Source organism: Candoia aspera, chromosome 6 (genome assembly GCF_035149785.1).
Source record: "Candoia aspera isolate rCanAsp1 chromosome 6, rCanAsp1.hap2, whole genome shotgun sequence".
Lineage (NCBI taxonomy): Eukaryota > Metazoa > Chordata > Lepidosauria > Squamata > Boidae > Candoia > Candoia aspera.
This window is the reverse complement of record NC_086158.1, coordinates 60,156,480-60,181,960: the sequence shown is the minus strand read 5'-3', so window position 1 is coordinate 60,181,960 and position 25,481 is coordinate 60,156,480. Positions and strand designations below refer to the sequence as shown.

The window sequence follows — 25,481 nt, the reverse complement described above, 5'->3', positions numbered from 1 at the left end:
ACATGACAATAGGCATCTTTAATGAAGCTAACCACAAAGAGGAAACGTAAGAGTTCCAGCTTCAGTATTTTCAAGGCTGGAAACACAAGTATCTCAAATGTCCCAATCCCCTGGACTATGCAAGGTGGTTAGCTGATGTTATTTTTTGCGCCATAATCACAGAGAACGAAAAAAGGCTTACATGATCATGTTCATCAAACTTACTGGGAAGGAGGAGATAAGGGAAAAATTAAAAAATTAGGGCTTTTCTAACATTTAAGTTTACAAAATTATCATAAAGTAATTCAAGTCTCCACAGGGGAAAATTCTTAAATGAAACATACAGTATACAAAGTGATACAAATATTATTTCAAGCATACTAGCACTTCTTTATCAAGGGAAACACTGGTTTATTTCAATCCTTTCTTTCAGACATCAAGACAACCTTTTTCAGTTGTACCTCATGGTACTATTATACTGGCAAAAGACATTCTGCGGAAAGATACTTTTCTTTCTTTCCCTGTTTTATTTCCACAAGCACCTTCCGAACTGAACCCACAAAGTTAACAGATCCTTGAAGCAGAGACATGAACGGGCCAGGACAGCAAAGCAAAGAGGCAAGCTGCTTATGTCACTGATTGAAGCCAATGACGTTCTTGCTTTACGAGGGGTTCTGAACGCTTTAAGAAATAACGTTATGTTCTATTTATATTAGGAATTACTTACACATTTTGGATTACAGGTGTTCTGATATCAATGTTGTGGTTGTTCAGGATATACATTCATAGATCTATAGATTTCTTTTAGAAGAAGTAAAGCAGTATCTTCTGATTCCCTGCAGATTAAAAAAAATGCTAATTTCCAGTGAATTGCCTAATTTGAACAAGCTTCTTCTATTCTGTAATACAGAAGAGGCAAATACCTAACTATGCAAACTTACTGATTGAAAAATTGCTGTCCTGATGCTTCTTTCCTTTGATTGCTTTTCAAATTAATTTCATATGTCTCTAATGAACATATGTCTCTCCTCAACCTCATAATAGTTTACTTAGGTTATTTAACCATTCAGCTATAAGCTTTTAACTCAACATGCAAAACACAGTACCCCAACCATCTTGACACATAATTAATTGTCACTTGTTGTGGTATGGGTGGATAAATAAATGCCCGCAGCTATATAAATTGGATGGATAAATAAATAAATGCCCTCTCCTTTATTTTACTCCCTATGATTTTTACCTATATTTCCTTCAGTTCTTGTATCTCATTTCACTGCCTTATTTCTTTTTTCCTTCAGACAACTTCTGATTTTTGACTTAACTTTCTCTCATGACTTAAGGCTCAGTTTTAATCTCTGTTGAATTGGCCATGACTAAAACTTACAATGTCTTCTTTCAACTAGCTGGTATACAAGCATTCTATTGCTGGCAGCTTAAGTTCCTCAGCAAGTTAAATATCTTTTAAATCCCGTAACATCACTTTAGCAGTTTCTAAGGCCTGCCAGAGTTAGAATACAAACCGTTTCTTGAATGTATTCCATATGTTTTATGAGTGAAATTCACCTTTTTCACTTATTTTGCATTTTTGGTCAGGTAATGTTTAATTTAATACGACTGTAACTCTAGTTAATGGGTATTAATATCCCATCTTTCTATTTCTGGGATCATATGCTCAGGTAGAATCTGCCTGCCAAACATGCTTAAGCTAGGAGGAAATTCTGTTAGTATCTACCTCCCAAGAGATCAAGGGGATGGGCCTGCAGGATGACCTTCCATTCATTCGATTCCATTCAAAGAATATAATTTTATTTATTTATTTTTATTAATGTAGCCTACTGTGAAAAAGGTGAAAATAAAATATACTAACAATTTTTTTTTACAATATTTACAATACAGTTAGCAGCATCTTGCCTAATTTAATTTTTGTGCAAGTCCAGGGGGCCGGACTCTGCTATTAATTTATTGCTATCTCTACATTATTCTGTAGTACTTCATCTCGTACAAAAGACTGTAATCAGGGTATATTAATTCCAAGAAACCAAAGACTAATTTCCATTTGCAATCCAGGACACCATCCTACAGTAACAGTCTACATAACACAGATTACTGAATCTGATAGATGTATTACATAATGCAACAATTCTCCTGTTTTTAGAAATAATTAAATAACCTTCAAGTTGTCCAAGTAGATTTCAGGCAATAATATAATGGTGAGCTAATCCCCAGAAGAATTTTTGCATAATTTACTTGGGTGCTCTAAGCCTCCCTACTAAAAGAGAAGAGCATATAGGAAGAACAAAAAATTCATTTGTTATTATATGAATCCTTGCATCTGTTCAGCCCTGTACTCAAAGGGCAAGAGAGAGAGAGAGAGAACGAGAGAGAGAGGGACAGAATATTTATTATCAGTAGAAAAAATACTGTTTGTGTACTACCTCAAGGTTTTTTTATTAGTCAGCAAGGTATTTGGCGTCAGCATACTATGTAGGAGCCTAACAATTTTACAACTTATTAGCCAACAGAATTTTCTTTAACTCAAGAGTGCCACCTTATGGAAATACTATCTAGCTGCCTTCCAGCATTGTTGTTGTTAGTTGCCGTCGAGTCGTTTACGACTCATGGTGACCCTATGTATAACAGAACGAGCATAGACCAGGCAAAAGGAACTGGAACATTTCTGAAGCAGAATACAAGCAGCTAAACTGGGCCATAAATCCTAAACCTCCCTACTTTAAAAAAAGGGCAGTTAAGAAGAACGAACTATATTATTTGCTATCTCAGGATGCAGTGAGGGTGATCAACTTGGAATCTTTTAAAGTGTGATTAACCAAATTTATAGAAGATAAGGCTATTAAGGCTGTCAGTCATAATGACCAAATAGTTTATCTGCAATATTAAGGTTCTCAATGCAAATTGTTGGGAAACTAAAGGAAAGAAGACCACTGCTTTCATGTGTTCTCCCTGTAGGTATCAAACTGGCAAATGTTTTGTCAGAATTTTGAATAAGAAATAGCAAGATGGTATATTTTACTAGGATACATCAAATACAATACAACATTTTCATACTTAGATGCCAGATGTAATGCTCCCACATCAAAGTTGTCAGCAAAATGATAGACTATTCATAAGTCCCCATTTTATCCATTAAACCAAAATGCTGTAGACAGTCAATAATATAGGTGCATATAAAGGGCTATTTTAGCTGTATAAGAATTTGCCCACTCCTATGGTCTGAACTGAAGCTCTTGGTTTTGTGGTTGCTAACCCTGCCTTGATAAACAGATTCTTTGTTCTTAAATTGCTGCAGCAGTGTAACACTGTCCATAAAATCACATTTTCTGCAACACAGAACAGAAGCTTATCTTATATTATGAAAGTAATCTAAAAGAAATGCAAAAAGATGCTAGAGTTATATGGGTTTTGTAAAAGCATTGTTTACTTGCTGAACTGTGGCGCGGTGGCAAATCCCTTTGCTGTGAACAATAAATGTAGAAGACAAAATGCAGCTGAAAAATACAAGTAAAAAAAAAAAGGGCCAGCAGAGATATATCTAAAGAAACTCAATGTTGCAGCACTGTTATTAAAATAAATAAATTCTTACCAGTAGCACAAGTGACTCTGTAGAGCGAAAAGATACTCATTAAAACTTTCTATAGGTTTTTCTTGCAGAACGTAATCAATACGACGACCTCCATTTAGCAAGCCAACTTTTATACTCAAGTCTTCATCCTTTGAAAGTTCTGAACTTTCCACTATCTTTTCTGCTACAGGGGAAAGAAACTGAGTATGAAAAATATACTACAAGTTGAATCGTTAGTTTGCCATCCTCTCTTTCCTTGCTACAATACCTCAGTATTAGGCCTATTTATAACACAGTCACAATTACTAGTTTCTTTTTCTGATATATATACTTGTGTGTGTGTAAATACTTGTTTAGAAGAAAACAAATATCCAATGGGATTTTATTATACTGCATATTCAGAAGCTTTCAGAAAACAAGCAATCACACAGGCTTACATTCAACACAAATTGCAGGACTTCCTAAACAGCAACCAGTGGTGCATGAAATATTTGATCTAAAGTGGCCAGAATAGAGCAGACAAACTCTTTCTGTCCAGAAAGTCAATATTTGCTCAACTGATTACATCCAGTCAATTAAAACACGTTTTTAATTAGAGACCTTGTCCTGTTTATTATAGTGATTGGTTAGCAAACCAATCCATTTATTATACCCAACGTAAGTTTTTTTACTAGAAGTAGAGTAACAGATATCCTCTCCAGCAAAATGTTCAGGATGAAAATGAAGCTTTGCATATTGGAGAAACTATCCAAAGCTTCAGATTAAACTTTCAGAGTATGAAATAACACGTGAGTTCCTAACATAAGACTCCAGACATCAGTTCTGAAAGCAAAGAGAGGGAAATACGTTTCAATTTTATCACTTGCAGCAGCTACTGAAAACGGTATCCTTTCATCAACTAACCTTCTGCCTCATCTTTTTCCTCTTCTGCTTTAATCTGATGGGCCACTTTCTCCAATTCTGCTTGGAGTTGAGTAGAAGAGGTATGGGCACGTGCAAATTCATTAAGGGTTTGCCAAGCACTTTTCAAAGAGCTGAGAAAACCTTGTTTCAAGTCTGAGCCCATTCGAGAGAGAGAATCTTTCAATTCTAAAAAAAGAGAGATGGAAAAAAAAAATTTGCTCCAACCACTGCAAGTTAGAAGAGCAATCCATTTGTTTAATTACAAACGTTAAAGAGTTTCTTAGAAGTAAATACATAATACAGCTTCAATTACCAAAAAACAAAAAAACAAAAAAAACTATTCTGCCGTCTTTAGACAATCATTATAAGGTAGCTCTGTTAAAACTGAACTGCTTATCTGGTTCACTGTCCTGGTTTCAGAAATATTTAAATTTATTAAACTGGTAGACTGATGGATCCCGCTGAGTCAATTAAAGTTGGAGATAATATTGGCTTCATTTCTCACTTACATTAACAGCGAGGTTGTGGAATGCTTTGGATGCTTCAGAGTATGCAGAGTATGAGTGTGCAGAGTATGAATTTAACACCTTCTGAAGACTGAATCTAAAGCACTGCATAGCCCTAATTAATCTGTCAGGCTCCCTAAAGATTGGGGTCTGGACCATTAAAATTACCATAGTTAAGAAGGTAGATGGAGAACTTGTCTAACTATCACCCAGTAAATCTCTTCATGCATTATTAGCAAGCTTTATGTGAGGTGTATGTACTGGAAACTGCAAGAATGGTTGGACTTGGAGAACATAGCAGAAGGTAAACAGATCGCTTTTAGAACCAGATACTTCACATTGGAACAATGTTTAGTCTTACATCACTTGGTGCAAAAATATACCAATAAAAAAACCTAGGAGTAAACCAAGGGTATTTTCTTGCTCCATTATTATTGAATTTTTAGTTCAGTGTCATAAGTGAAATGAAACATCAACTTCCAGAAGGTGGAATAGTTATTTAGTAATTCTGTTACTATTGTTCACAAGTCTAAAGAGAACATTGGGGGCATTAGCCCTCTTTTGTAAAGATCTCTCGCTGGAGATTGATTTTGGTAAAACTAGAGTCATGATCTTTGCAAGAAGACACAATAAGTTTGTTTGGCACATAGATAGCCACAAGACTGATCAAGTTACATGTTTAAAATATCTGGAGGTTGTTCTTATGCCATATGGAGGTACAGCACCCACTTGTATTATTATTATCTATTTATCTATTAATTTATTTCAATCATTTAATGTGTCCTCCATCAAAGACTCAAGGTGGTTCACAGCATAATAAAATCAGTAAACACAATAATTAAAAATACACAATACATAAAATGTTGTATCATCACAACATCTTATACATACTTCAGCCTTATAAAATACTTTTTCTCATACAATGTTCAGTCAATTGATACTGAATATTTCATGTTGCTGAGAAACAAGAGATTTCTACAGTTAGGTCATGACCTGAAGTTTGGATGGCATGGATATTTATGGTATGATAAAGTTAAAATTAATGTGGACTTTAAAAATCATTTTATTAGACATGCCATATTGAGAATATGGAATAGATATAAATCCAGGGGGTGCCCAAAAACACCTTTATGAATCTCAGGTCAAGAAGCATATTATAGAAGAGAAAAGGCAGATAAATGGTTGACCTCCCGGGATTATTGGAAAACTATCAAGGGGAACTTAAAATCAAATCAAGAGAACAGTTAATAGCGGAAGGATATATTTGTCAACGGTCTTTCCATTTATGGTTATTTGAAAGATTTAAAATGGATAAAAAGACTTATGGTATGGAGCAAAATAAGTCAGAATATGAAATACAATTATGTACTGATGATGAACATGTAATTGCTAAAATGTACAAACTTTTGTTGAAATTTGAAACAGAGGAAGAACAGGTTAAAGAATATATGATAAAGTAGGCTAAGAATTTTGGTTAAAAGCGTTGAAATTTACATTGTGTTATGATCTCAAAGAGAACTTTTATAAAATGATGTATCATTGGTACATGACACCAGAGAAATTATCTAGAATGTATAAAGGCACTTCAAATGTATGTTGGAAATGTGAACAGCACGAAGGGACATTTTATCCTGCTTGGTGGACATGTAAAAAGCTAAAAAAAATTGGATTCAACATTCAGTTGAAGCTGGAACTTTTCTTTTTAGGATTAATGGACAAGCAGTTAGAAAAAAGCCATGGAAGATTATTCCAATATATGAATATTGCAGCAAGATTACTATATGCACAGAGATGGAAAGATTCAATACCACCCACTATGGAGGAATGGTTGGTGAAGCTGACAGATTCTGGTGAAATGGATAAATTGACTTCTCTCATTAGAGAAAAGATACTGTCTATATTTCTTAGTAACTGGAAGCCTCTTACGGACTTTTTGTATAAAAATGAAAAAATGAACTTGTGATTTATGGTTTTGATGATTAGACAGGATAGATCATAGAAAGAAGAGTAATATGATATAACTTTAGAGAGAGGTTAAAATATATTTGTACTTATAATTGCTGTGAAGAATATCGGAAGCCATTTCTTTTTATCTTTTTCCTTTCTTTTCTATTTTTCTTCAGCTTTTTTCTTTTCTTGAACTTTTTGCTTTTTCTTTGATTTCTTTCTTTTTCTTTTTTCTTCCTTACTTTATATTAGTTTGTGTTAGATTTTATTTTCTTATTTAAAAGTTTTAATAAAATTATATAAAAAAAGATACTGAAGATTTCATATCTAGGTATGTTGTTGCGTTCTCTCTCTGCAAGTTTCTTCTGTTTGTGCTTTGTAACATACGTACCAGTTTTATGTTCAAATTAGATATTAGAAAATATTTGAATATACTTTATTTACCAAGATGGAGTCTTTTTCTGCCTTTGTGATGTGGAATGAGGACCGGTTTTAAGTCAAAGTCAGAAATAATCATAGGTTCTATCCTGTAGGCCACTGGATCAAGCTAAACAATAAAACAAAAATGCAACATAAATAATCCCAGGTCTAAACATAAAACATGTTTACTGTTACCTACAGAGCTACACAACTAGTTTCACACAAAAAGATTGGATTGATTTGCCAGTATCAGCCAGAAGTCCTACATGGAAGACATGGTTGGGAAAAGGAAGAACCTGAAGAAGCTTGAAGATGCTAAAAGTAATCTGAAGTCAAGAATTCTCCTTAACACAGCTTTTCTATTTGCTCACATGTTATTTATTTATAGATTTTATTTATTTGCAAATGCATGTGTGAAGACATCCAATAATTAGCATATTAGTAGCATAACAAACAGTGAAAAATCAGATCTTAAACACTCACTACTCAGTTATGCTACGGAACAGAATGCCCAATTTACAATGGAATCACACATACAAGGGCTCTAGTGTACAAATTGAGTACTATACAAATCTAGTACTACACTTTTTTTCACGGTTTAAGAAACGCCTCTATAATGGAACTAAGTGGGAAAGCCCCGGTAACATATGGCAAATAGGAATACATCCTTTCTCTTCATGCTTACAAGAGGCATAAAGTTTTGACTTGCAATTTCAGAGAACTAGAACAGGAAGATAAATAGTATCAGTATATCTTGAAGAGATTCTAAAGGCCGAAGACAGCTCCTCCTCAGCAACAAATAGAAGACAATTACAAAATATTCTGAGGTATTAATCACTCCAAACTAACACAACCGGAAATTCCAAAAAATAAAATAAATAATTATTAATAAAATACTTAATAAATCAGTAAGTAGATAATCCACTGTAGAAATATAATATTCTAAAGTCCCCCTGATTTGCATAATAGCTCTTTCCACCCTTGTTTGAAATATACATTTAATACTCTGTAACCCTAAACAGACAATGGATCTTTGGTATCAGTAACTAAAAACATATCCAAAATTAATGCCATATAAATTGGTTTTCTTAGTTTTAACAAAGGTGCACTTAGAATTTAAATAGGGAAGATATGATATTAGTTTCACTAAAGTTAATTGAAAACCTGTACTTCTCACTAACCGGATGATATATGTTAAAAAATCCCTTGCAGGTTGGCATCCTGTAGCTTTCATCAATTTTTTCCACTCCTCTTACAGTGAGGAATCCACCAATTGGAGAACCCAAAGCAAAGAAAATCTCTGGCTCAAAGTCAAGTGCACTGTATACCACCGACACCTACAAGCAGAAAATGATGTTTTAAAAAAAAAAGAAATAATAACTTCTTTCTACGTCAGCCACTTCACTTTCAGTCTTTACATGTATCCCCAGACTGGACATAGTAAGGTTTATTTTGAAAACAGCAAAACACAGTAACAAAAATGCCTTTCATTGAAACAGTTTTATGTGGCATTGATGCCCAATGAGTAGGTTCATAACACACCATAACGTGCACATTATATCATCTATACTCCAGCATCTGAGGTATATTATATGTCTTCACTTTATTCTCTGAACCAATACACAATCCCTTATCTGTAATTGCATATGCTATACAGAAAAGTCTGTGTTCCAAAAGGAAACAGTTATACCAGTAAGAAACAAAATGTATTCATTTACTTTAAATATATCCTACCTGGCCTGTTCCCACTTCAAAAAATTCATAGTCTATGTGTGCAGATGAAATTAATGCTCCAAATGGGCGTTTTCGTTTGGATGCATCTTGAGGAATAGCAGTTTCTGAAGATGCAGCAGTAGAAGAAAACTTAACTGTCTGAGCAATTTCTTCTTCCATTGCTGCCTTTTTCTCTAGTAATGCCTTTCTTTGTTCCTATAGAAACGAAGATTTTAAAAAGCTGACGAATCAAAGAATTACTCTTAAATAAATGTGCATTTGTATGTGTACACACACACACACACACACTTTTCAACCAAATAATAAAAAAAATTATCAGACAAATCTCTGTAAGATTACAAAACAAATTAAATCAAATCAACAAATTGGATCTTAATGTCCATTATCATATCACATGGGAACTTACCACTCTTCAGATATCCTCAGCATAAATTAATAGAAACAGAAATATATATATATATATATATCATATATGAACCATTTGATAGGTCCTAGAATGCATACCTTCTGCCTGGCTTTCCTTTCAGCAGTCTGGACAGAACTGGCTAACCCCAAGGACAAGACTTTCAGAGCACAGATTAGTAATACTTATTTGAAGGAAGGCTGAGGTTACAACACAAGAATTCCAGCAAGTTTTTTACTTTCAAAAGAGGCACCTATATACAATATATGGCAGCCAAGCCCTCTTCTGTTTTCTTGTACTCTTACAGAGGAGAGGGCTGGTAGCTTGCCACTTTTGTGAAAGCAGGACTGCCTGGAGCAGTTAGTTGTTTTGGCAATTTTTTGTCAGGTATCACGCTATCCATGCATTTTGGACAAACTAGATTTCTGAATGATCTGTGAAGAGAACTTTATATAGAACATGTTTCTGAAATCTAACCCAAATGCTACCAACATAAAAATTATGTGTCCTTGGAGGGGAGGACAGCAGTGCCCTAATTAAGCCATGTCAGAACCTGGATCTATGTAAGAGCCGTCTCCAGGCTCTTCCTTCTTCATTGGAAACAATTCTCTACCTCTAAATATGCATTTCTGCTGGAGCTGCTCCTTCCTGTGTGTTTGGACACTAGGCTTGACATTTGGACCAACTAGTGAAATTCTCTGCTGCTAGACCCTTGGACTGTTAACAGACAACTCTCATATCTCCACCTCTGCCATTCTCCTGCTGATGACTGCTGATGATCCAAGTTTCAAGCAAGTCCTCTCTGGCTAAATTACTTCCCTAATTCCCAACGACATTCAGGAAGTTTATTTCTTTGTTCCTCCATGAGTTTTTGAAAACAGTATGTTGGACTGCTTGTCAAAACAACTAGTAACTGATCTTTTTCTCCATTGCTTTTAGAATTTTGGGATGATAATATGCCTTGTAAGCCCCAAAACAGCCATCTCCACCACCCCCCATGGTACATTCTGCCTCCACAGCCTACCCTAGCTCATTATTTTATACGTATAAATCAATTAAAATGGGACAGGGTTTTCCCTTCAAGAGTGAGTTTTCCTTCATTTTTCCAGTTTGGGAAAGAGAAAGAATGGTATTTCTGTGGCTTAAGCATGTTAAGATCTGTTCTGAACTCTAATGCGAAAGTGAGTTTGGAATAAACCCTATTTAAAAATGGTGCGGAGACAAGGGTAGAAAATGGGATAGTTGCCCTTGATCAGTTAATTATTAATGATACTTTAAAGAATTTTGTAAGATTACAAAAGGAATATAATTTATTTTTGTATTTAAGATTATAAAAGGAATATAATTTACCAAGTCTTTAGTAGGGTTGCAGTTCCCCAGGTGAGTCTGGTGCACAATGGGGAGGTCCTCCTGGACTCACAGCTCCTGTTCAAAGAGCATGTGACAGCGGTGGCCAAGAGGGTCTTTGCACAGGTACATCTGGTGCACCAGTTTGCCGTTCATGGACCGGGAGGCCCTTCAGACAGTCACTCATGCCTTGGTCACCTTGCATATGGACTATTGTGATGAGCTCTTCATGAGCTCTTGAAAACCACCTGGAAGCTACAGCTGGTCCAGAAAACAGTGATGGGTGCGTCATGGTATGTGCATGTGTCCCCACTGCTTCACAAACTGCACTGGTTACCAGTTGGCTTCCAGGTACAATTCAAGGTGCTGTTTATCACCTATAAAGCCCTTCATGGCATAGGCCCCAGCTACCTGAGGGACTGCCTGTTTCCATATATTTCAGCCCATCCAGTGAAGTCAGCTAGACTGGGCACTCTGGATCCCATCGATTAAACAATGTCATCTTACAGAACCCAGGAAGCATGCTTTCTCAGTGATGGCTCCTGTCCTCTGGAATGATATCTTCTCAAGAGATCCATACTGCTCCCACTCTATTGATTTTTTGCAAATTACTGAAAACTTGGTTATTCTCTTAGGCCCTGGGATAGGGTGGCTGGTAGAGCCTTTTACTTTTGGTTAGGGTTTAGGTTTTGTTTTGGGTTTTTTTCCCCCCGTTATGGGTTTATCTTCCCATCAGTCATATTTTTTTCTTTGATACATGTTATTTTTAATTTTACTTCATTGTAAGCTACCTGGAGTCAGGTGGTCTCAGAACTGGAATATTAAATTAAATTCAAAATATTCAAAATTAAGAATATTAAAACATTTTATTAAAATATTTAATTTGTGAAATATTCAGTGAAATTACTGAAAATATACAATTTAAACACTATTGCTTTTTTAATAATTCTAACTGCAAACATTTAACCCAAAATTGATTTTTTAAATATAATTTTATTAAAGAAATGTTTAACAAGATAAAAATAATGCAAATATTAGAAAAGAAAGAAAGAAAATAAGGAAGAAAAAGAGAGAGAAAGAGAGGGCTTCCGATCTTTTTGACAGCGGTTATAAGTGCATTTATATTTTACCCTCTCTAAGGTTACATCATAATTTCCTTCTTTCTGTAAGTTACCCTTTCTAATCTTCAAATCCATAACTCACAAGTTAATTTTTCTCTTTTTTCAGCAAAAAGTTCATAAGGGGTTTCTAGTCCCTGATAAACCTAATTGTTGATTTTTTTCTCTAATCAAACAAGTTAATTTTGCCATCTCTGCTAGTTCTGTCATCTTTACCAACCATTCCTCTGTTGTGGGTATTTCAGTCTTTCCATTTTTGTGCATATAATAGTCTCGCAGGATGAAATAATCTTCCATGGTTCTTTTCTAACTGATTGTCCATTAATCTCAGCAAGAAAAGTTCTGGTTCCAGTTGAATGTTGATCTTTAAAATTCTTTGTCTCATTATATGTATTTGAACCTAGAAATTTCTGGCTTTTTTACAAGTCCACCAGGCAAGATAAAATGACCCTTCATGTTATCCACATTTCCAACATAAACTTGAAGTACCTTTTAAAAATTGTTCTAGACAATTTTTCTGGAATCATATACCAACAATACATCAATCTCTCAGGTTATAATATAATGTACATTTCAGTCCTTTTAACCACATATTTTCCCACTGTTCCATCAGTATATTGTGTCCAAAGTTCTTAGCCCATTTTATGATACAGTCTTTCACTTGTTCTTCTTCCGTTTCAAATTTCAATAAAGGTTAACACATTTTAGCAATTACATGGTCATCATTTGAACATAGTTCAACTTCAAATTCTGTCTTCTGCTGCTCAATTCCAAATGTCCTATTATTTACCTTAAATCTTTCTCTTAACTGTGCATATGAAAACCATTGAAAACTAAATCCCTCTGCAGCCAATTGCTCTTTTGATTTCATCTTATATTCTCCATGTCCCTGTTCTAACAACTCTTGATAAGTTAACCATTTTTCTTTACCTACTGTTTCTTTCCTGTAAAATGCTTCTTGTGCTGAGACCCATAAAGACATTTTTTGGCACAGCCTGGGTTTATATCTGTTCCATATTCTCAATATGGCACTTTTAATATAATAATTCTTAAAATCTACATTAACCTTATCGTACCATAGAAAACCATGGCATCTGAACCTTAGAACGTGCCCTTCTAATTCTAAAATTCTCTTATTTCTCAGCAAAACCCATTCTTTCATCCAGCTGCAAAATACAATTTCAAATCAGACAGTCCCAATGCTCCTCATTCCTTTGCATCTTGGAAGTATTTTAACTCTTGGTTTTTTCCCTTGCCTTACAAACTCAGATATATCTTTCTGCCATTGTTTAAACAGTACATCAGTTGTCATAATAGGTACTGTTTGAAACAAAAACATCATTCTTGGCAACACATTCATTTTTATCACAGAAATTCTCCCCAACAATGATAATTAATTTTGCCCATCTTAATAAATTCTTCACCCAAATTTTTGCTGATCAAATATTTTATATCCTTTTTTCTAATATGCGTTTCTTGAAGACAAACTACATCTTGTTGCAATTTTTTAATGAAATGAAATTATTGTAATAAAATAATTTTCTTCTTTTTTGAGGAGCAGTTGCTTCATTTATATTCCACATTAGGCATTTAAAATCCATATTTATGCCAAAAATTTAGGAAAGTCAGTATCTCTAGCGCCTAGCGTGGTGGTCTGTTCCTCAGTTTCATGTTTTAGCTGTTCAGGGTCTAGAGTGCTGGGGCCCTTTGTCACTTCCATTTGCATTTCTTTCACTTCCCCTTTAAACCTTTCTAGAAATTCTCTTGCATTTTGGACTTCAGTCTGAACTTCTGAACCCTAAACATGAAGATCACTCCTTCCAATTTATCCCACTGAAATGGTATCTCTTTCTGTTTGCGCTTGTCAGTCAAAAAGAAGTACTCTTCATCTGCGCAGTATTCTAATTGGAATTTCTTTAAGTACAATCACATCTGCATTATTAATCTTCAGTCTAGTAGTGAAATGCTGCTGCAAAACTTGATCTCTGGTCTTCTGACATTTCTTAGTTTTTCAAATTGCATGCTGATTCTATAGACTGTCAATTTCTGCTCCCATGTCATCTTCATTCCATTCCAAAAAAATTGTTAAATTGAACAATCTTTTCTCCTGGATCCTTTGGAACTGCTCTAAACTGGATCCTTTTTCTCTCAATTCCAATAACACCAAATTGTTTAAGTCCTTTTCCATCTCTATTTATTATTTGTTTCACTTTCTAAAATGTCCACTTTGTCATTAATTTAACTTCTCCTGTAAGATGCCCTATAGATTCTTCAATTCTTTTGTAACTTCTTCTTTCATCTCTTCTTGCATCTTGATAAACCTTTCTTCCATTCTCCCTTGAAAAGCAACCAGCTAACTTGACAGATTTGACAGATTCAGATATCAGTTTTTCCATTTCTTCAAACATTTTCTGTTGTATTTCTGGGGTAATCCCTTTTTCTGTCGGTTGCTCTAACAAACCTCTCCTTCCCTCATCTTGCTTTGCAGCTTTTCTGGCCATTTTTTAAATTTATAATCCAAAAGTAAAAGTAAGTCAATTACAAAGATGAAGGTAAATAGCAGGCTTCCCTCTCCCCTTTGCTTTCTCTATACCCATAAGCTTTAGTCCAATCCGTCTTTCTGTAATTTAGATGACACAATCCATCTGATATTATACTTACCTTATGTTGTAACTTTCACCAATTATCTTTACTGTTTGTTGCCAAACAATCAGCATTCCCAGGAATGTCTACTCTGTTTATTGAATTAATTCCAAGTAAAGCCAAAAGCACTTTTGCCAAAATACTTATCTTTCAGATTTATACCGTCCCCTTTACCCATTTATAACATTCTTAGTCAAAATCTTAATTAAGTTCAATCTCACCCAGAATTCAAAAAATCAAAGTTTGCTTTGTCTTATGCATCCTTTATGCCTTTTTTAATGACTGTACCTCACCTTCCTTATGCTGGTCTCTGACTGCAATAAAGATTTAATTGACTGATAGGTCTGGTAGATACAACATTCCAGCATATTTTGCTTATTCAAACTGTCTGCTTTCAGCAGTATTTTCTTATTAGCTCCAGGATGTAAATTGGTTAGATGTTAAGAGAAATACTTTCTAACTTTCTTGAATTATTAGGGACATTCTTGATTAAAATTAAACAGCATCAAACTGGTATGTTAAAAAATAGAGTTACAAATACAAAACTTCTATTAGGAGCTTTAAACGTTAAATATTGTTTATAATAGTTTGTCAGAAGGGCATTTCTTCCAAATATAGGATCAACAAAATATGTTACCACCCTGCCTATTTTGTATTTCTTTGTTGTGATGAAATGTTAATATTCAAAAACAGACGAGCAGAGACTCATTGAGATTGCTTCCCAAGACAAAGGTACCATTCCCACCTGTTTGGCTGCTCTGTCTTTTACAAAGTTTGCTATCTTCTTCCGAGGCCCAAGAGGTATTCCCATTTCCTTCAGGTCATCAACTGTACACAGCAACTTTAAAAATAAAATGAAGGAAATCAAGTTTTATATTTTCTCTTTAAAAGAACACAGATAACTATTTTCCTATATTTGTTTAGTTACAACGAGAAGTATAGTCATTTCCTTAGTATTAGAGAATCACATTTGCATTGGTGACCATTCCCATGAATCCTGGGAGGCAAGTCAAGATAGTCTAGTATAACCAAACCTGTGCAATTGAAATAACAGGCATTCTCCCCCACGCCATTTATGCTTGCTTTGTAGACTGAAAGCAGTAGGAGCCAGAGCTGACAAAAAACAGATTAAAATACAGAACAAATATTTAAAAACCATACTATAAACCCAGAGGATCTATTAGTCCCCAAATATCACCAGAGCAAAACCCCAGATAAAATACTTTATCATGACCAATAAATTCCTCCCACCCACCCCTGTAATGGCAATGTAGCTGCAACAGTTATGTTTTCTCATGTTTTTATTTCATATTTTAATCCATTTTAATTTATCAGGAAATTTATCTGACTCTTATGTTTCTACATCCTCTCAACCCTTAAGGAAGGAACATTTTGAAAAGATTCAATGATTTAAAACAAGCTCTTTCCAATCTACATCTCAGTACTAATTTGGATAATTTAACTCCAGGAGTGGCAGTGGCAAAGGCATAAGCTTATGCCAATCGCAGCTCAATTCTTTCTCACATCCCTGGCTGCTACACATGAAACTTCACCCACCATGGAAAATGAATCTCTCCTATCCCTGCTCAATTCTCACCAAAGCTGAAAGCTACAGGTTCTCTTGACCTAAACACCACTCATTCTAATGATTCATTTATGCACTAAGGAATCTGTCCCAAGCTTTCTAATTCAAGTATGAAGTCTCCTGCAAATGTAACACTCAGAACCACCTCCAGACCTTTTATCTGCTCAATTGGTCATGGGGTACCCAGGAAACAGGCCACACCTGTCCATGCAGCTGCTTGTCAGCCATTCATTCCATTACTTATGAGCCACTAACGATGGGTGTGTGTGTGCACCACTGGCTGTACTTCCTGAATGGTTAGTGTCCCACTTTTGTCAAACCCCTTGAATTACAGCTGAAAGTCTTGACTTCGCTCCCATCTGGATGTGTTTCCTTTCAACTTCAATGTGGTGGTATACAGAGGCCAAATGCCAAAACAGTTATCCTTGTTCCAATATGTCTGGTCCTGACTGTACATGGAATATTTTGTGCTTTCCCAGAATCCCATCTCATATGGAACTGTGTGTGCAAATTCCTTGTACATTCTTTGAATACTTTGGGGATGGGTCAGTGGGTCTTGAGAACTCTCCTCTTACTACAATATATTTTATTTATTTATCTGTTTGTTTATTAAATTTTATCACCGCCCATATCCCCCCCAAAGGGTATTTAAGAGTGTGTGTGTGTGTGTGTGTATACACGCATACGTACACTAATTCTCACTGTCTCTCTCTCTAATATACACACATGTATAAGACTCCTATTCTTCTTCTAAACATTTTGCTCTTCCCTCTCAAATCTAGATGCCTACAAACAAAATTTAATATTAACTTGTATTCTCAATGTTAGTTTACAATTTTTACTATACCAGAGATTCCATGTCGATCTTCTCCTTTTCAAAAGTACTGATGTACTCAGACAAACTAAGTATTTCCAAAGTGCTTTGCAAGGTTGGAATATCATCCTCCTCTTCATGATCCACATGTTCATCATTTAAATGAGAAAGGAGGCAACCAGCAGAATTAGAATTCAATGACACCTTGAAACGAAAAAAAATCTACATTAGGACAGAAGTCAAAATAGATCAATTTCACTAATGAATAAGTGGATAGCTCAAAAATAAATCTCAGAGAGTGAATGTATATACTTTTGGGGCTCACTTCAATCCACCATACCACAAAGAGAAGTCCAGTTTAGACAGCGCAACATGTAGTTTGTATCTAAAAAACGTCAGGGTTAAGTACTTACTCTCAAATGCATTACAGGAACCCATAATAACGTATATAGAAAAAATACATATTGCAATAGCCTCTAGTGAAAATGCAACTGTTTATGACAGAGCTCTTTTTAACAATAAAAGCTAAGATTCTCAATAAAAATACTGATAGGGGATCTTTCAGGATCTGGTCACTTAGCATACACCATGTATGTGTGTGTTAGTGTGAAGAAAAATGTTTTTCCTTGATTAGTGCCGTGGAACCATCCTCATGAATTGACAAAATATGAGAGAACGTTAGTGATCCAAGACATTTTTTCCACTTCTTAAAAAAATACTTCACATGTACTTGGCAGGGGAGAAGGCATTCTGTAAAGTATGACAGCAGTACAATTTGATCAGGTTACATATTTCTAGTGTTTTGAATATTGCAGTTATCATTTGAAAATATTAAGGAAAATTGTTTATTTATACAAATACCTGCTGGTCATCTGTCACATCTCTCACAGCACCATTAGCAGCAACAGGTATAGAATTAACTGCAGAAGTCCAATCCTTTTGATTGGACAGTATGTCAAATAGAACCAAGGATCCTAGGAGACACAAAATGTATCGTTACAAGAAGAATGTTGAGATCTCTCAAGTGTCTGGGTTTAAACAGTGATTTACACGTTGACCTCTTAGGTATGTTTCCCAACCTTCCCTATGTCTGATAAAATGAAAAGACATTTGCAATGTCAGAATCCCCAGAGATGTTTCTAGGACAAAAATCTAGCTACAACTTCAAGAACTGAAACCCCTATTTAGATAACAGTTCTCAAGAGTTATGCAATTAAAATGTTCTGTTGAACTAATCATTTTAAAATATTGCATTACCTAAACTATGGCCAGCAACAGAGATTCTTCCTTTAAAGTCAGGGTTTCTGCTCATGAAAAGTACATACAGATGGTTCATCTCCACTGTTACTTTATCCACAACTGTTTGGCAGTAAGTGGGGCTATTGTAAAACAGGATATCAAGTAGAGTCTCATTGGTGAAGTGGCGTAGGCGTCCAATAGTTGGCAATGTTATTTTTTTAATATTCCTTGAAATACATAATTACATAGATTGTTAGTAAATAATGTGTTTCCAATAAATTGTGCTAAACCAAGAAATCTCCAGATTAAAAATTGCCAAAGAAGTTTTCACAGATCATTTTTCAAGATTACAAAGCAATCATAGTCACTATATTACCTTCCTTGTAGCTCCTGTACTTCCTGTTAACAGTCTTGCCCCAATTTAACAGACCACTTGGCAGAAAGGGGTCTGTTTTCATGATCCTCTGTTAAATTGTGAGTTACATCATTATAGAGATTAACTTCATGTGTTTGATGATATCATTACTTAAACTGACACAAATTTGGTCTGTTGTATCAAGGTTCAGCAAACTGAGGTTTTACTGTGTGTGAATCTAACTCGTGGTGATGTATTCAATAATCCATGGTAAGGCCAACTATGAGAGCAATATGTGAACCTAACATACCAGATAGGGACAGACCTGTTCCCGTCATATTCCGTAAAATAGATTATTAAAGATCCTGCAATTCACAAAATGGGCCGCATGTTACCTTAAACACAGTGACATGAGGTATGCCAAAATATGCCAATATCATTTTACCATACCACAATTTGCACTTAAATGATTTCAGGTGAATTATGCAAAAACACTTAACTAGTGCAACAGTCATTTAAGTCTAGTATCCTAGAATGGCTGGTTCAAATAGTCAAGGGATCAGACTGGCTGCATTCAAATATCACAATTAGCAGTTATTTAGTATGGCAAGAACAAGACTTATTAAATTTGTCTATTTTCTCCATCCTTATACAAGCTCTAAATTGTGATTGGCCTTAACCACAGTTGGTTGGATCAAACTAATTTCATAACCTATGGAATTAATTTGACCTACTTCAAACAAATCAGGTACAGTATAATAAACCGCAATTACTAAAAATGAAATAAAATGCTAGGGCAAATTCAATGCTTTTTTTTATTCTAATGAAAAAGTTAGTATAACAAGTTCTCAGCATATGATTCATGGATAACAATAAATATTTAGCAATTCTATATTAAAACATCACAAATATTAATTATTGGTGTTAAAGGACATTTAAACTCACAATTGATCAACTCTGAGATAGTACTCAATGATCAAAGAACAAATCTACTTTGTTAAAATGTATTACAAGCTGATTGAATGAGAGTGATATTTGGGTACAATAGACCTACCTATCCACCCCTGTTGCATCTCCATGCAAAGCATTATGCCAATGAACTGGTAGGAACTCAACTCTGTTCACTTTATGTTCTTCTATCGATTTCCTAAAATGTGTTTGCAGCAATTTCAGGGATACTGTCCGAAAGTCATCAACTTTTTAAAAAGGGAGAGAAGTAATACAAGTGGCACAGATTAATATTAAGTGAACAAATTTATAGTGATTATGGCATAGTGTCTCTACCAGAATTTCTAATTTCTGAAAATAAGTATTTTCTAGACCAAACCCTACACAAAAAAGGTAGATTTATAAAAGTGTAACTAAAGTTTTGTATATACTCCATCATATTTTGATTTTAAAACCCCACCAAATTCTAGAGTGTTCACCATCCAAAACATTAGAAAGTATGTTTATAGTTTACTTGGATAAAACATCAGGAGCAATTTACCACCCTTTACCTTTCCAAATCATTTGGGAAATCTTAACTTCTAAATACTAAGTTTGTCAACAGTAACAGTTGATAATTTTGCTTTCTTTCACTAATAGCTTTTGAAGATAGTTTATTCATTTCATTACCCTCTTAACCACATGGAACTTTAATTTAATTTTTATGTTTATATTTCTGATGCAACATCTGCTGTGATTTGAAATCCAATTTGAAGATTGGACTAAACACTTTAGTGTATGTGACTAAATGCCTTTACAGACAACTGTAAATAAAGGTGTAAGAATCAGTACATAGTAAGGTACCAGCTGAAGAAATGAATGAGGAAATATGCTGTCATATGCACTCCTGTACCCATACTCAAATAATCCTACCACATTCAACAATGCTTCTGAAGCGCAGATCACAGACTGGGCCAATTCCATGGACCATAAATACCAAATGATCAATTTGAGACACTTCACCTAAAAAATAAAAAGAAATACCATCATTTAAATTGATAAAAATAAATGTTACAGGGCATAGATGCCTATTTAAATGTTCCTATATATTTACAGCATTTTTCTATTCAGCTTTGAAGGAACTTTAAGGCATCCCGTAAACTGTGATCTCAAGAGGAGATTGAGGCAATAGCCTCTCAGGCATCTCTGGATATATACCACATGTCCAGAGGGAAGTGGTTTTATGCATTCTGGACAGTGGCCTTACTCATTGCTAGCATTTGTACAGTGAACATTCAGAAGCTTGCGGCAAGCCAACACATTCTTCAACCAAAACATGTATCTTACCCTGGCATATAAAGAGAAGCAAGAGACTATAAGAAAATATTTTGTCTGAAATCCCGGACAACTTACCATCTGGAATGGCCTCATGATCATCATCAATTCCACGTTTTACTACTCTTGGCCTGGTCTGACCGTCTTGCGTAGTGCCCCATTCATCTGGTATTGAAGAAGGCTGGAACTGAACTATAACCTGTGATACAATCAATGTATCACATTTATACACATTTTAACTTACAGGTACATTATGCAATAAAAATTATACTATAGTTTAGATACATTAACTTCATGGACATGACAGATTTTTTTCCCCAAGAAAACATGGCTGTTCAGCACATACTTTGGCAAAAGCGAAGTTCTACTTATCTCAGTTGCCAAAATGATTTTAAAAAGTCCTCAAAGCTTAAAATTACTTAATTTTAACAAAATTTTAATTAACAGCACATTACCCAAAATCTCAAATGGCACTGTTGGCAAGATAATCCAACGTATCTCCTACTAAATCAGATTCCAATGGAGCAGCTACTCCTTAAAGTAGGGATATTACTGAGGAGATTGAAGCACCGATAGGATTAACTTCTCTTTAAAAAGCAAAAAGGTACCTTTTTAGGCCCCAAAGAAGAGTATACAGTCATGGGAAAAAGTAAGTACACCCTCTTTGGATTCTATGGTTTTACGTATCAGGACATAATAAAAATTATCTGGTCCTTAGCAGGTCTTAAAATTAGGTAAAGACAACCTCAGATGAACAACAACACATGACATATTACACCATGTCATTATTCATTTTACAAAAATAAAGGCAAAATGGAGAAGCCATGTGTGAAAAAGTAAGTACACCCTTACTGCTTCCATAGGTATTAAGAGGCTAAGTAGCAGCCAGGTGCTGCTAATCAAATGCCCTTGATTAATTGATCATCAGCAAGTGTGACCACCTCTATAAAAGCTGAAGTTTTAGGAGTTTGCTGGTCTTCAGCATTGTGTGTGCTAACACAATGCCAAAGAGTAAAGACATCAGTAGTGATCTTAGAGAAGCAATTGTTGCTGCCCATCAATCTGGGAAGGGTTATAAGGCCATTTCCAAACAATTTAAAGTCCATCATTCTACAGTGAGGAAGATTATTCACAAGTGAAAAACATTAAAGACAGTTACCAATCTTCCCAGGAGTGGATGTCCCAGCAAATTCACCCCAACATCAGACCGTGCAATGCTCAGAGAAATTGCAAAAAATCCAGGAGTTACATCTCAGACTCTACAGGCCTCAGTTAGCATGTTAAATGTTAAAGTTCATGACAGTACAATTAGAAAAAGACTGTACAAGTATGGTTTGTTTGGAAGGATTGCCAGGAGAAAGCCTCTTCTCTCTAAAAAGAACGTGGCAGCACGGCTTAGGTTTGCAAAGTTGCATCTGAACAAATTGCAAGACTTCTGGAACAATGTCCTTTGGACAGAGATGTTTGGCCATAATGCACAGCACCACGTTTGGCAAAAAACCAAACACAGCATATCAGCACAAACATCCCATACCAACTGTCAAGGACAGTGGTCGAGGGGTGATGATTTGGGCTTGTTTTGCAGCCACAGGACCTGGGCACCTTGCACTCATTGAGTCAACCATGAATTCCTCTGTATACCAAAGTATTCTACAGTCAAATGTGAGGCCATCTGTCCGACAGCTAAAGCTTGGCTGCAATTGGGTCATGCAACAGGACAATGATCCCAAGCACACCGGCAAATCTACAACGGAATGAAAGGAAGGAAAGAAAAGAATCAAGGTGCAATGGCCCAGTCAAAGTCCAGACCTCAACCCGATTGAAGTGCTGTGGTGGGACCCTAAGAGAGCTATGCATAAACAAATGCCTGCAAACCTCAATGAACTGAAGCAATGTTGTAAAGAAGAAATTTTTGCAAAATTTTGTGCCAAAATTCCTCCACAATGATGTGAGAGACTGATAAAGTCATACAGAAAACAATTACTTCAAGTTATTGCTGCTAAAGGTGGTTCTACAAGCTATTGAATCATAGGGTGTACTTACTTTTTCACACATGGCTTCTCCATTTTGCCTTTATTTTTGTAAAAATAAATAATGACACAGTGTAATATGTCATGTGCTGTTGTTCATCTGAGGTTGTCTTTACCTAATTTTAAGACCAGATGATTTTTATTATGTCCTGATACATAAAACCATAGAACTCAAAGAGGGTGTACTTTCTTTTTCCCATGACTGTATATTGTTTTAAAAAATTAAGTTGGGTTTTTATATAACTTTACTGAGGGGTGGGCAACCTATAAATCAGGTGCCACTTGTGACTCTCAAAATTCTATTTGCACCCTCCCACATCCCATGATCATGCCATCAAATGTTGGCAATAAACTGGTGGACTTTAAGCAGCATGTTTTCCAACCACACCAAACTCACTGGTTTTTGGACTTTTTTTTTCAATTTTGGTGCTTTTCAGGATTTAACAATGGGAACAGTAATAGGAGGCCTCTGGGAGGCAAACCATTCCAATCCTCACCTTTAAGCCTCCAAAATCTACCCTTAAAAACTATCCAAAACCACCCTTAAAACATTTCAACCTCCCCCAATGGCCCAAAACATGCACCTGCTTCTATTCCCACTTATAATTTCCCTGCACAGTGATAATATCAATACATTACTGATGCCCTCCAGAGTCAGGGCAACACTGCTTTACCATGAGAATTCTCATTACCTTAGGATTATGCATAACAAAAGTTTCTCCACCTGGAAATTCCAATCGCCGATGCCACTGATCTGTGGTAACAGCTTTCTTATACTCACCCTGCAAGGAAGGTCAATTATATAACTAAAACTTTCTTAAGCATCAAGGTCTCACATCAAAGGACACTGCCACAAGAATGTAATTTAGATGCTCTAAAGAGCACTTTGCTGCTGGATTTGAAGCAAGAATAAAAGTCACATAGCAACAATATGAAGTTCTACTTAGGGCTAATGCACCATAGAGTGCTCTAGCTTCAAACACATATTGGCTTTATGATGAAATAATCTGGACTATGTATATGAATACTACATTACTGAACTTAACATAGTATATTAGCACACAAAATAACTCATTCTGGCAACTACAATAATGATTGTAGTTAATTTTTCCCACTGTTCATGTGGCAGTTCCATACCAGGTTTTGCCACATACCATCTATTCAATGTAAAATAATTTGCATTTAAAAAAAACTTTGTAAGAAAATAAGAGCCTAATTTCAATAAGCAGGGTTTTTTAATGTAAACCAAAATTTTGGTTTAAAATTACTATTACAGCTACATTTTTATAAGGCCAGCTCAAAGGCCACAAAAATAATATTTAAAATGGTGACATGGATTTGGTAGCACATTATGAAGCTTTATTCAAAAGAAACTTTAGTATGAATTTGGGATTTTTTCCATTACAGCTAACACTGCTGCCTTAATTTTAAAAATACTCACCTCTAGTTTTTCACTGAAATCCTCAGTATAAGGAATGAACCTGCTGTCCTTATCTCCCTTATAAAACCAAGTACATCGTCTTACTTCAGATTGTTCTTCCTCCCAGTACACAGCTTTCCTCACTCGATCATATAGATAAACATCATAGCGACCTCCATCAGTACTCAAGACTACGTTCTCTGGATCGGGTTGCACTAAAGATTAAAAGGAAAGTTATTTTTTTAGCAATCTTTTTCCCTTTCTCAACTAACTTTTTTTCCTTTCTCAACTAACCAACCTGCGGATATTAGAAATGAGAAGTCTTCACTTCAAATTTTATGCTGAACAGTGATATTTTGTTTCTGAACCAAAGTTCCTACTGGGAAATGAGGCATTTTGGAAAGTTTTCTAGATTTACCAATGCATGTCTTTTTCACCAGTTATTGTACTTTGCTCATTGGTGATGGTCAGAATCAGACAATATGTGAAATACACTAGCATGGACAGAACAAGAAAGCTCAATAGATACCATACAGAAGGAACAAGGAAACAGGATAAATAATATGAAAACTAGGGGGGAAATCCTCTTTGAATAATGAAGTATTCAGTATTCAGTCTTATTATATTGAAACAGCTAGAGAGTTTTCATCTGAAGAATCTTGGCAGAATTGCTTCTACTACTCAAACTTATGACTTTGTGAACCTTCGACAGTAGATTTGGGGAATGCACAGTGGAAGAGGAAAAAAAGTGAAGGAAAATCTTTCTAACAGAATTGGATACTTAATGTTAATTCCTTCATGAATAACTGTGATCAAGGTCATCAAATGTTTTATATATCCAGTTCTGTACTATGACAGGTAAAATGTATGTACTTATATTTATTTCTGCTTACTCTCTGAAGTATACAGAGTTGTGAGGAATGCTCTGCCATTTTGATAATTTCCTGGACATCAGGCTGTAACGGTCTGCCTACCTACTCAGAAGATATCAGAAAAAACAAAGCAGCACATAGAATTTCTGAAGAAAAACTGTTTGTCTCCAAACATGGGACCTACCAGGTCTCACATTCTCACTGAAAAAGACTTTAAGTATATGCAAAAAATGTCTCACTGTAAAGATGATCTGCATATCATACAATATACTTGTTCATTCTCTTCATGTCCAATGCCAAAAATTATTACACAAGGGCCATCCT

The 25,481-nt window shown here is 35.2% G+C and overlaps 1 protein-coding gene across 2 annotated transcripts in view; it reads right to left on the bottom strand.

Annotated features, from left to right (window-relative positions):
* The window catches only part of SEC23IP (SEC23 interacting protein), a 34,736-nt gene that overhangs the window by 4,313 nt on the left and 4,942 nt on the right, over positions 1-25,481 (bottom strand). Inside the window, exons 4-18 of one of the 2 annotated variants that reach the window (XM_063307238.1) lie at positions 24,307-24,500; positions 23,558-23,647; positions 20,914-21,034; positions 20,434-20,523; positions 19,628-19,769; positions 18,237-18,445; positions 17,841-17,953; positions 17,013-17,183; positions 15,326-15,421; positions 9,070-9,264; positions 8,517-8,672; positions 7,360-7,462; positions 4,463-4,648; positions 3,581-3,743; positions 707-815 (exon numbers count right to left, since the gene is read on the bottom strand). In XM_063307238.1, the coding sequence (XP_063163308.1) occupies positions 734-815; positions 3,581-3,743; positions 4,463-4,648; positions 7,360-7,462; positions 8,517-8,672; positions 9,070-9,264; positions 15,326-15,421; positions 17,013-17,183; positions 17,841-17,953; positions 18,237-18,445; positions 19,628-19,769; positions 20,434-20,523; positions 20,914-21,034; positions 23,558-23,647; positions 24,307-24,500 (2,111 nt within the window). In that variant the 3' untranslated portion in view covers positions 707-733. The remainder of the gene's footprint in view (positions 1-706; positions 816-3,580; positions 3,744-4,462; positions 4,649-7,359; positions 7,463-8,516; positions 8,673-9,069; positions 9,265-15,325; positions 15,422-17,012; positions 17,184-17,840; positions 17,954-18,236; positions 18,446-19,627; positions 19,770-20,433; positions 20,524-20,913; positions 21,035-23,557; positions 23,648-24,306; positions 24,501-25,481) is intronic. The other variant, XM_063307239.1, reaches the window with a different exon arrangement.